At 41.1% G+C, this 13,194-nt stretch overlaps 1 protein-coding gene across 1 annotated transcript in view; it reads left to right on the plus strand.

Moving 5' to 3' along the window:
• Positions 1-1,172: 1,172 nt before the first annotated feature.
• The window catches only part of MBD2 (methyl-CpG binding domain protein 2), a 62,002-nt gene continuing 49,980 nt past the window's right edge, over positions 1,173-13,194 (plus strand). The window contains exon 1 of the mRNA XM_064294505.1: positions 1,173-1,732. Within this exon, the coding sequence (XP_064150575.1) occupies positions 1,188-1,732 (545 nt within the window). The 5' untranslated portion in view covers positions 1,173-1,187. The remainder of the gene's footprint in view (positions 1,733-13,194) is intronic.

Below are 13,194 nucleotides of genomic sequence, written 5' to 3' on the forward strand. Positions count from 1 at the left end.
CCAGAGTTTTAGGGCTCTGAAAGCAGGTCCTGGACGATAGTGATACATCTTATGGGATACTTTCTGCATTCCTTCAATCCGAGCACCTAGACCAGCCTTGGTGGTGGAGGTGTTGCTAGTTCCGCGGAGTCATTCTGACTCGTGGCCACCCCCCGTGTCCAGAGAAGAACTGCTCCATAGAGTTTGTAAGCCTGTGACCTTTTGGAAGCAGCTCACCAGACCTGGCTTTTGAGGCATCTCTGGGTAGGTTCGATCCATCAAACTTTCAGCTAGTAGTTTAGCGCTTAACCATTTGCACCACCCAGGGGCTCCTAACCTTGGTGTAGAGGTGGGAAGCAGAATGCCAGACCTCTCTTCTGGAGTGCCTCTGGGAGGTTTCAAACTGCAAACCTTTTGGTTAGTAGCCAGGAACCAAGTGCACCACCCAAGGACCTTCCCTAAGATTTAAGCCCTTGAAAACCCTGTGGAGTACAGTTCTACTCCAACACACATGGGGTTGCCAGGAGTCAGAATGAATTGGATGGCAAGAATGGCAAGGCACCAGGTTTGTTTTTGGTAAACTTATGGAAGTAGATTACCAGGCCTTTCTTCTGCAGCACCGGTAGGTTAATTTGAATCATCAACCTTTCAGTTAGTAACCAATCACAAACCACTTACTGTGTCATCAAAGTCGGTATTTATCACCCAGCTAAACAACGTTAACAGTCAAATTATTGACTATAAATTCACATATATTTTGTTCATTAATTGGGAGTAAATGTAGGTAAAAAAATCACATAATGTGGGCGGTTAACCCTATTTGAAACGAATAACCGCAGTCACGTTGACAGTCCTCCACAAGCGACTCGGTACTCAACGGCCCACCGAGCCTTCCTCGCTCAGAGCTCCCTTGGGGATGTACGGGGCCGGGGGGGGGCACGGTAGGGGGGAGGCCGGAAGGGCGCGGCCGGGGGAGGAGCGGGGGCGGGTCCCCGAGGAGGCGGAGACAAGATGGCTGCCCAGGGTGCTTGGAGGACTTAAGAGGCGCGGCCGGGGCCACGCCCCGGGCAGGAGGGCCGCTCTGTGCGCGGCCGCTCTATGATGCTTGCGCGCGTCCCCCGCGCGCCGCGCTGCGGGCGGGGCGGGTCTCCGGGATTCCAAGGGCTCGGTTACGGAAGAAGCGCAGCGCCGGCTGGGGAGGGGGCTGGATGCGCGCGCACCCGGGGGGAGGCCGCTGCTGCCCGGAGCAGGAGGAGGGGGAGAGCGCGGCGGGCGGCAGCGGCGCTGGCGGCGACTCCGCCATAGAGCAGGGGGGCCAGGGCAGCGCGCTCGCCCCGTCCCCGGTGAGCGGCGTGCGCAGGGAAGGCGCTCGGGGCGGCGGCCGTGGCCGGGGGCGGTGGAAGCAGGCGGGCCGGGGCGGCGGCGTCTGTGGCCGTGGCCGGGGCCGTGGCCGTGGCCGGGGACGGGGCCGGGGCCGGGGCCGGGGCCGCGGCCGTCCCCCGAGCGGCGGCAGCGGCCTTGGCGGCGACGGCGGCAGCGGCGGCTGCGTCGGCAGCAGCGGTGGCGGCGGCGCCCCCCGGCGGGAGCCGGTCCCTTTCCCGTCGGGGAGCGCGGGGCCGGGGCCCAGGGGACCCCGGGCCACGGAGAGCGGGAAAAGGATGGACTGCCCGGCCCTCCCCCCCGGATGGAAGAAGGAGGAAGTGATCCGAAAATCTGGGCTCAGTGCCGGCAAGAGCGATGTCTACTACTTCAGGTACCGCCCCAGGGACGGGGAGGGGCCGCGGGGTCAGGCTGGGGTCAAGGGTCAAGAGCTGGTCGGGCTCGGGATAAGAGATTGAAGGGCAGGGGTCCGGTGATTGTGGCCCAAGCCCCGGGGTGACAGTTGAGCCCTGTGCAGTGACAGGTACAGTGTTTGAAAGGTGAGGGCCCAAAGGAGGGAGTCTTCGTTGAAGGTGTCAGAGGAGGGAAACTGGTTTGCCAAGAAAGGGTTATTCTGGCAGGGATAGTTTGTCCACTGAAGGGTTAAAAGAAGGTGTAATTCATCGAAACTATAAAACCCAGTCACTGTTGGCTTCTGTCCCAGCCTGTCCCAGATTCATCATCTAAGAGTGTTTAATCATACACATGTGGAAGAATTAGCTGTCTGCAGTAACAAGGTTTTGGTTACTTCGGGAGAGTCAGGAAAGTTTCCTGTGATGTAGTTATTTGGACTGCCCGAAGTTTCTTGGAACTCCCTTGTTGTTGCAGGACATACTCTCTTTTGAGAAACACTGTAGTAAGTTTAGACTTAATAACGTGATCTCCTGACCTCCCCTCCCAAAAGTGTATTGTGTAGAGCATGGTTGTTCCAAGAATCACCCATAATGATTCTAATATACATCTCTTGATATTCTACACATATTTTTAGGATATTTTCTCCACCTTTAGCTTTCAGTCACAATCCTTGTCTTTTAGCTCCTTCTGAGTTTTGTAACTTTGCATACTTGAGGGTAGTTCCCCTCCTTCTCCAAGTCATTATTTACAGCTTCCCCCATTTAAACCTCTCAACTGGGGGCAAGTTTGCACCTCCCCCCCCCCAAGGACATTTGGCAGTGTCAGGGGACATTTTTGGTTGTCACAGCTGGGGAGAGGGTGACTGGCATCTAGTGGGTGGAGTCCAGGGATGCTGCTAAATTTCCTATAATACACAAGACAGAGCCCACAACAAAGAATTTTCTGGCCCAATATGTCACTAATGTCAAGATTGAGAAATCCTGGCCTAGATGATTCAAGATTTTTCATCTTAATGTGATCTTGCAATCCTGTGGTTATGCTCCCCATATTTTTAGTGTAGATGACCCAGTAAGCTCAGAAAGGTGTCTGGGGCTGTTGATGTCAGTGGAATTATATACAAATTCACTGAATTTTCTTAGAAACCAGCTATTTATAGAAGGGCATATAAGCATGTTCTATTCAGTGGCTGTGGAGGGTGTGTTTGTGGGTTGATTGAAGCATTTTTCAGGCCATATAGTTGAGTGTTGGAGCTGGTTGCTGTCAGCCATTTAGGAAGAAGGGTTTCAGTAATGTTATTAAGGAGTTCCTTTCTTTCTTCATCAAGTAGGTTAATGCATTGCCCTTGGAAAAATGTGTGTACGTACATGATATGATATTTATGAATTGACAACACACTTAAATAGAATTAAAAATTAAAAAATACACACGTGTGTGTGTATATGTACACACACACACAAGGATATCATCACTGCTGCTGTAAAATGCAAATACGAACATATCCCTGATGGCTGCTCAAATATATGAGTAGTTTCAGTAAATTTGTTCAACCTTGTCAAGTGCAAAAAAAAAAAGTGGTGTTGAAATAAAACTTATTTTTTCTCTTGATCCAAGACTAATCTTGAAATCTCAAATGATAAAATAGAAAACTTATTTTAAATAAATATATTAATTTGATTATCTTGTTTTGTATTTCCCCATCATTTAATGTTTAATTTACTTCAATAATAATGCTAAGAACGTTATTATGGAAAAAATGGCCACTCCTCTCAAAGCCCCTTAGTACTATTTATAATTGTTCACTTCTGTGTATTGTTTCATTAACAGCCCGTTTGGTGTTTTTTCTAAGGAGGCAGTATGCATAACCTGCCATGAACTATGGCTGATGTCTTGTAACAGGCAATTATATTTGAAAAGAACTTTCTGTATGTGAAGTTTTTGGAGAGTAGGTAACTAGTCTTTTGTCAGTAGAGCATCTTAAAGTCTGAATTCTCGCTCCCCGTGGCAGATCTCCTGGGATGTGGTTGGTCGGTTTTTGAGATAACGTACTTGTTCAAACTAACTTTTGGTTACTGCACAGCTTTTTTGTTGTTTTCCTTGCAGTAGCTGACACAGTTATTTTGGAAAGTCAAATTACTGTAGTACCCGTTCTGACTTGTTGCTTTGCATTTTTTTGGATGTCCTGTAAATCTTTTGATGTTAGCTTTTTTATACAAACTCAATGAATATAGTAGAAAAGCCAATATGATCAATTTAAAAGCAACTTTCTAAATAGATTTATCTTAGGGTGAATCACAACCAGTATAGTGATAGTTACTTACTAAAATTAGTTTTTTTATGAGGTACCGCTGTATAATTTTCTTTTTACTTGTCTATGCAAAATGGAAAGGACACACATGAGCAGATTCATGCCACGTGTATGATTCAGAACTGAAAGGAGTGTTATTTATTGTTTTTTATTGACCACCTAAAAGTGTTAGGTACTATGCAGGATCTTATCATCTAACCTTGATTTCCTTCTACAAGATTATGTTCTAAGGCAGTAGGATACATGTGAGGAGTCCCTGAGTGGCACAAATGCCTAAGCACTCGCCTGTTAGTCTAGAGGTTGGCGTTTCCAACCCAAGTAGAGGCGCTTCTCAAGACAGGCCTGGCGATCTGCTTCTGAAAGGTCACAACTTGGAAACTCTTTGGAGAGTTCTACTCTGCACTCAGAGCCGTCACGAGTTGGCAGCTAGCAACAACAACCACAGGATTCATGTGAGGGCAGTGGTTGCTGAGTGGTAGAATTCTCGCCTTCCACGCAGGAGACTTGGGTTGATTGCTGGCCAGTGCACCTCATGCGTAGCAACCGCTTGTCTGTCAGTGTCAGTGGAGGCTTGCATGTTGCTGTGATGCTGAACAGATTTCAGCGGAGCTTCCAGACTAAGACAGACTAGAAGGAAAGGCCTGGAGATCTACTTCCAAATGTCACCCAGTGAAAACCCTATGGATCACAACAGTTCACTTCCATTTTGTATGGGGTTGCCATGAATATGGGGCTGATTTGACAGCAGCTAACAACAGGATACATGCAGCATGATGTGATACAGTAGTTAGGCTGACTTGTGACTTCAGCTTTCAGTGATTATTTTTCAATTTACGGTGTTACTGCTTTACATATCAGTGTCTCTATATACCATTCTGCCCTTAAAAAAACCAGTAGCTCACAAAACATCTGCCATATCTGTTAACAGGTGGGTTAAGAGTTAGCTTTCCCATTGGTAATGTGAACATCTGCACCCAGCTGTTCACACAGATTCTAATAATGCTAACCCCTGAATTAGCCTACCCCTAGGGAGATTTTTTTTTTTTTTTAGGGAGATTAATTTATACAAATCTGTGCCTGTTAACGTAGGGTGTGGCTGGCACTTATTAATTGGGCTGAAATTAAGCTCATGGAGAAAGCTCAAATTTTGGTAGAATGTTTTTGACTGCTTCCTGAATCTGCCAAGTTCTCATAGGAAGGCGTGCCTCTGATTGCGAGTTACGCAGTATAATTATGGCTTCTGTCAGAATTACTGATAGTATTGTGGCAGTTCATATATTATCATCCAAAGTGTCTTTTTAAAAAGGGTGTGGTTTGATAAGGCATTGGATCCATTTGTATAGTTTCTGAGAAAGTTCCTTGACCATCATTTAAACCCATTATTTGAACAGTCATTTTCTAATTGGTCTACTTAATGCTTGTCATTTCTGGTGTTTGGTTTCCTGCATAATACTTGTAGATAGATTTTTTTTTGAAATATGGTTGTCCTCTGCATAGGAACCTTTAGTAGCTATATCTTTTCTTGTTTATCAAGTCTAAATTTGTTCGGTTCTAGATTCTAGTTTATAACCTGCATTAAAAACAAGGGAGCCATGGTGAACTATTATAGTTGCTATCATAAAACATCCACTAGTTGGATATTGGAAGCAGACTAGTAAACATTTTTGACTTTTTATCAAAATTATGATGCATTTGCCCCTGAAATATCATATGTAGCTCTGAACTTTTCTCTGAAAAAAAGATAAAATGGAAGTCGAGAACAATTAAAATAACATACAGAGCAGGTGCATGAACAGAGACTAAAAATATTTTCTTGGTCTGGAAAGAAGAGAACTCGGAGGAAGTGTAATTGAGGTCTATAAAATCATGAGTGATACTGATAAAAGTAGGGGTCTCTAGGGAAGGCAGCAGGGCACAGGAGTTCAGAGCTCTGGGGTTGGTGTTCCATCTTACCAGTGGTGCAGCCTTGAGCACATGACTTAACTTCCCTGTGCTGTGGCTTCCCCATTTGTAAAATGGGTATGATTGCCCCTATAGCTCACGGGGGAGTCCCTGGATGGTCCAAACAGTTGACATGCTTAGTTACTGACCGAAATACTGACAGTTGTGTCGTACTCAGAGGTGCCTCGGAAGAAAAGCCTGGTCATCTACTTCCAAAGAGTCAGTCATTGAAAACCCTCCTGAGCATAGTTCTACTTTGACACACATGAGGTTGCCCTGAGTTGAAATCAACTAGACGACAGGTGGTTGTAACTTATTGTATTATACAGGTCGAATTCCAGAACAGTAGGATGAATATCTTGAAGCCTAAGATCAGTTTAGGATTAAGGGAAATAATTGTATGGGCTGAACATATAAATAGATTAAAAATGTAAAGGTATATACCATTTTTTACTAAAGGCTGGTGTGATGCTTTGAGGGGATGAGTTCTGAATCATAAAAATTTCAACCAAGCTCTTTTTTTTTTTTTTTTTTTTGGCCTGGTAGGGAGGGAAGACTCTCCCACGTTGTAGCCTTTGTTGGAGAAAATTGGCTGAATGGACCAGGGTAGAGACCCATTATCACAGTTCTTATATATTTATGTTAAAATCTTCTTTGGCTTTCAATAAACTGGCCTCCCCCATACCATTTTCTTTCTGGTTATTCCTATGTAGTTAAACTAGATGTTCCCTGTATTAGTCTCCATATTCATTTGCACAGAACCTGTGGTTTTTTCATATAGCTCTCTTCTTTCTCACAGGGCACTGTGCTAAAGACACAGATGCTAGATAAGTGTTTTCCAATTGACGTGACACTCAAAATTTTGCAAAACAAGCCTTGAATGATTTCTTAGCTTTTGCTTTATTTACAATACTGTGGTGTTGTGTTGGGATGAAATTGGTTGAGATTTCTTATTAAATCTAAAATTTTTCAAGCATGTAATTTTCATCATTAAAGTGAGGGTACTGTTGAAGGACACAAAGCCTTTTTCTGGGGTTTTGGATATTATTATTAACACAAACCAAAACCAAACCTGTTGCCATTGAGTCCATTTTGACTCATCGTGACCCTGTAGGATAGAGTAGAACTGCCCCATAGGGTTTCCTAGGCTGTAAATCTTTATGGAAGCAGACTACCACATCTTTCTTCTGTGGAGTGGCTGGTGGGTTTGAACCGCCAACCTTGTGGTTAGCAGCTGAGTGCTTAACCACTGTTCCACCAGGGCTCTTTATTATTAACACTATAAAGGTAATAACTAAATTATTAATGTATTATTAACATTATAGAAATATAACAAATAGTGAATAAGATGCTCATAGTCCATAGCACAGTGCCAGACACAGAGTAAAGACTCAGCATTTGAATTTCATTGGTGATGTAGTATAGGGTCTTGTGTGCCTAAATTCTCAATGCATGTGGCACTATTTTGTGCCACACTTGTAATTTTGGCAGCTATTAATATTATTTTCTTAAATGCTTTACATGCATGTATTATCTCACTGGATTCTTATAACTCTATGAGGTGTAATTATCTTACTAGCTGGTGAAATTAGCATAGGGAAGTTAAGTAATATGCTCAAAGTTGTACCCCTGGTTAAGTGTGGTTTGAACTCTGACTCAGACAGGCTGACCTCAGAATGCTCAACCTCCATGCTCTGCCTCTCAGAGATCCTTCCTTACATTTTCAAATACTACAAGACCTCATGCCTAATCCACTTTATTGAGCTTGGTGTGTCACTAAAATAATGTAATTATTTGCTCTTATACTTGCAACCAGGAGTTGTCAAAGGATAGATTTAAATCCAGTTTGGTGGCAAAACCATTGTACCAAAAGATGACCTCAAGCTTTAAGTAATGTTGGAGGAGAAAAAATGAAAAAAATTGTGGTAAATTAACACAGTTAAAACAGTATTATTTTGGGTAATAAGAGTGATTATTTTATTCAGAAATGTATTTTTTTGATATATGCTCAACCTAGGATTGACCCTGTTATTTCTCAGCCATTCAGATAGGCAACATATATTCCCTAAGGGGCAAACTATAGCTTCTTCTTTATTTTAAAAGCTTTCACTTAAAATAGAAAAAATCAAGTTATGACTTGCAGACTGTAGCTCACAGGCTTGTTTTATATGGTTCCTACAAAAAACAGTAGCTCAAATGCATCTTTCAGAGTTGAGTTGAGTGGAAATGTACTCGAGACTAATTAAAAAAAAATTCTCTTTAGTTTGAAGTAAATCCAATATTGAGTGCTTATTGTGTAGTAGAAAGTCTTCTTGCTTTTAGTCTTTTCTATTAATATTGCCTGTTTAAAGCCTAGATCCAGAACTAAACCAAAAACCAAACCCATTGCCGTTGAGCCCATTCTGACTCATAGTGACCCTATAGGACAGAGTAGAATTGCTCCATAGAGTTTCCAAGGAGTGCCTGGTGGATTTGAACCGCCAACCTTTTGGTTAGCAGCTGTAGTTCTTAACCACTACGCCACCAGGGTTTCCAACTGGAAGACAAGTAAGTGTGGTGGAAATTATGCTCTGATTATTCTCTCAGCTGAATCATCACTATTTTTTTTAACAATCCTGTCTTTTGGTGATGCTTTATACAAATTTTTGTTAGGGTGCAACATTGCATCTGCCCTACATTTAATTTTTGAACTCTGACATGCAAAGGTTCACCTACCAGCACACCCCCCATACCTGTTAGTTTTTGGAGGAAATACATAGCTCAAAAGGAACTGATACACAGACATTCTAAAAATAATCTACAGTAGATATTTACAGATGATTTTTCAGATTGCTTTTAAAAATCTCATATGAAATATGTAGTCATAATTTAATTTTAATTAATGGAACGTAACAGGTGATTTGCAAAGGAGGTGATTTTTTTTATTACTGTTATTATTATTTATGTTTTACGTCTTATCAAGACCTGCATGATGAACTAGAAATAAACGATCAGCTTTTATCATGGATTTACTGTTTGGTTTGGAATATTCTTTGCAGCTCTAGCTTATGGTCTTTTTGTTGCTCTTTGCCACCTCCACTAAGAAATGATTGGGGAGATTGTCAAATGAAGTTTTATTAATTTCATCAGACCTTCAAAAAACCAAAACATTCTTAAGGAAGGAGAATAAAAATATGGAATAGAGTGAAATTTGAATTATAGCTGTGGCTGTCAAGACTGTCTTTTTCCCTATTGTAATATAAATTCAGATTCTTGTTTGGGAACTTAATGTATATAAGCTCAGTGCAAATATAAAAATCAATAGTAGATAAAATTTAAAATTAGTTTTTAAAATTGAGCACTTAGCATTTGTCGGGAACAATTATGAATGATTTACAAATGTTAGGAAAAATGACCTCTTTCCCTTTTAAAGAAAAGAATGTTAATCTTCATAGAAAATTTGCGAAGTAAAAAAATGTGTAAAGGACTGTTAACATATTGGAAAGTTTTCTACCAGCCTTTTTTCTGTGTAACCTTAAACATTTAGGTGAAATTGTGAAACTACAGTCATTTGTGATCTATCCATATAAAATATGAAGTTTTACAGACTCAAATTATTATCAGGGAGGATAACTTGCTTTGGTATATGAATGGTTATATGTGGTTTTGAAGGATCCCAGGTAGTGCAGTGGTTAAGATGCTCACCTACAAACTGAAAAGTTGGCAGTTCAAACCCACCAGCTGTTCCTGGGGAGAAAAGACCTAGAGATCTGCTCTCATAAAGATTACCGCTCAGGAAACCCTATGGGACAGTTCTACTCTATGCTGTAAGGTTGCTGTGAGTTGAAATTGACTGGACTGCACACAACGAGAACATGCAGTTTTGAATGAAGTATCTTAGTATTCTTTTTCTTGATCTTTTTGTACTGGAAGAATCCATAGATAAAGCGAGGGTGAATGTCTTTAAAATTCTTTTTTACGTATATGCACTTGTATGTACCAACTTAAAAAAACCTTTCCTGGAGGCCCTAGTGGAATTAGGTACCTTCTGTGACATTCTGAACATAATTCTGTTAACTCTTAGCACATTTGCTGTCAAAAAGAGTTGGTAAGTCTTTGTAGCCCACCAGATTCTGAACCTCCTCCAGTTTAGGGGATGAGTTGGATTCATTTTGGAAGCCTCTGGTACATGGAAGGCATCTTAATAGATGCTTACTGAAGGAAGCAAATGATTAATAATACTTCTCTCTCATATGTGATCCCAGAGACTTCTATTCTGGTTAAGGCTGGCTGTAGATAGGCCTGACTGTACTGTATGCTGCCTTGGTCCCCTGATGTACCACAGCCTGCCTTGTATATAGAGTTTCTGAAACTCTAATTTTTCTTGAAGCAGACTGCCAGATCTTTCTCCTGCAGAGCAGTTGGTGAGTTTGAACCTTCAACCTTTCAGTTAGCAGCCGAGTGCTTAATCACTGTGCCACCAGGGCTCCTAGACATATTGAATAACTGAAGTAAATATTGTTATTTCTCTTTAAAATGATGTGTGTGTAGTGTTCTTGTGTGTATAGTATATATTTATATGGAATTTTAGACCTGAAAGGAACTGTGGAACTTATGATTTCTCCTTTAATATTTTTTTAAAAAAAATTATCCTTTGCCTTAAAAATCTACCATCAAAAATTGCTTTTGTATCATCTTGGGAGGATGATACGTAACAAGTAAGCTTTAATATTTAAAAAGGTAAAAAAAAAAAAGGAATAGTTGATGTTTATTCTCAGACTTTTTTAATGCTATGGTTTATAGAATTTTCAGTGTGAGGATTTTTATTCCTCACAAAGTACTTCCTGATATTGTTAGGTGGTGACGCACTTCTGAACACTGTGTAACCGTGTAGCTGACCATCTGCCATCCCTGATCCCCCTCACCACTCACAGGCCTGTTCATCATATTCTACTCTGATCACTGCCACCCCCACAGTTCATCCTGTTAGAAATTGATTAGAAATATCTATATTATATTTGCTTAGACCTCAGGTCTGCTCAGAATGGTTTGACAAAATATCATGATTATCCATATAACTGAAAAAAAAAAAATAACTGAAGTAACATGAAAAAATATATTCTGATGTACTAAAGGGATGGTTTCAGAGTACAGTTTCACCTGCAAGCAGCAGGCCTTCTTTAACAGTTCATTTTTGCTTCACAGACTGGTAAGGCATAGCATGGTTGTCTACTTCAGTTAATGGTGATTACAGTTGAGTTTATAGCATGGCAACATGTGAAGACCACTAAATTAAAGTGACCATAATCTTAAGTATTTCTGATGTATCAATTAAATTTTCTTTGGATTTGAAAATAAGCATCAGATAAAATTTCTTTCTCTTAGATAATCTGTACTTTAAAATCTCTTAGAGTTAGGTTTAAGAGTTCCATTAAGCCCTGAATAGAAATGAAAGCAGGCAAAGACATTGTTCAACTGATGAAATGTTCTTGTAACAACTGGAAAAATACAACTCATGTTGTTAGTTTTCATTTAATTACACTTAGTCATTTCTTTTCCTCAGGGTGTTTAAACAGTGGGTAGGAGGAGTTAAAGGTGTGATCAGAAGTGGTTCCGTGATGGCCTACCTAGGGGGCAGCTTGTAGGGAAGTTTTCTTGTGGTCGAAAATGAAATATTAGTATTTAATTACTGAGATTAGAAATAATCACTTTGGGCATAGTAAACTGAAACTGACTAATACTCCCCACTAGCCTGCTGGAGTTAAGAGAAGTAATTTCCCTAAGCTATGACTTGATGATTTTAAAATAAAAGCTTAGTCACTTTAGATAATGGTGTTTCAGAGACTGAGAGCCGCAGCATCCATCTTAGAGAGCAGAACGATGACTGTGTCACTCTAAGAGCAGAGTTTAAACGACATTTGTTCTTTTTGTTCTTGTAGCATTTACTTCCCCAGTTATTCACTTCCAGAGTCAGGTTACTGTTTTTAAGGGATTTGTCTCTAATGGGCAGAGGTTCTGCTGAAACAGTGCCTTGTGCCTTGCCCACTATATGCTTGCTTTTCACTCATGCAGAGAAAGGTCCCTGGTCTTAAAATCCCTTGGAGCAGCTGGGTTGACTTTCCTTATAACACCATGTACAAGCTGTAGTGTTTAAGAAAAAGAAAATGCTTCTCCTGTTTTCTGAAGGGACCAATATATGTGACAAGCACTTGTAGCTATCCAATATAGATGCTTAATGGAATTCCATCTTTATGACGGGAAGTAGTGATTCAGTATGAATAAGAGATTATTGAATACCAGTTGATATTCAGACTTCCTTTTGGATATGCTAATAGTTAAAATTTAACTTCTGTCCCATTTCCTTCATTGCTAATGTAGTCTAGCAGTAAAAAAAAAAAACAAATCAAACCCGTTGCCATTGAGTGGGTGCCGACTCATAGGGACCCTATAGGACAGAGTAAAGAACTGCCCCGTAGAGTTTCCAGGGAGCACCTGATGGGTTTGCACTGCGACCTTATGGTTAGCAGCCATAGCTCCTAACCACTATGCCACCAGGGTTTCCAGTCTAGCAGTAATGAGTGTCAAACCAAAAACCAAAACTCTTATCATCAGGTAGATTCCTACTCATGGCAACCCCATGTGTTACGGAGTAGAACCGCTCCATAGTGTTTTCTTGGCTGTAATTTTTATGGAAGCAGATCACCAGGCCTTTCTTCCTCAGTACTGTTGGGTAGGTTCAAACCACTAACCTTTAGGCTAGTAGTCGAGCACAAACTATTTGCTTTACCCAGGGACCTAGAGAGTGTCAGTACTTTCCATTTGATTTTTAAGATAATACATTTAAGAAATACTTTAAGCCACATTAAACTGCTAATCTAGAACGTGTACTATGCAATCACATTTCATGAGTATAGCCTTTTAATTGCGTTCTCAGGTACTTAATTACATTTCCTTGATTTGGAGGAAGAGTGTCTGATTTATCCTCTAAAGGGTTTTGTTCTGTAGAGGAATGCTGTAGTGACGCTCTAGTATATTTTCAGTTGCAGTAGATAACTGGCATTTCCACTCTTATGTAAGGAGCCAGTACTTATAGCGGGGTCCAGTTTGTGAAGTTGGTCAGTTAGGTTCCTTCAGAAGTGACCTTCTAGTTGACTCTAAGTCATATGCTAATAGTAGTAGTGCTTATCTTTTTGTTTAAAGTTGCTACCGTAATATTC

The sequence above is a fragment of the Loxodonta africana genome, chromosome 11 (assembly GCF_030014295.1).
Source record: "Loxodonta africana isolate mLoxAfr1 chromosome 11, mLoxAfr1.hap2, whole genome shotgun sequence".
In the NCBI taxonomy this organism is placed as follows: domain Eukaryota; kingdom Metazoa; phylum Chordata; class Mammalia; order Proboscidea; family Elephantidae; genus Loxodonta; species Loxodonta africana.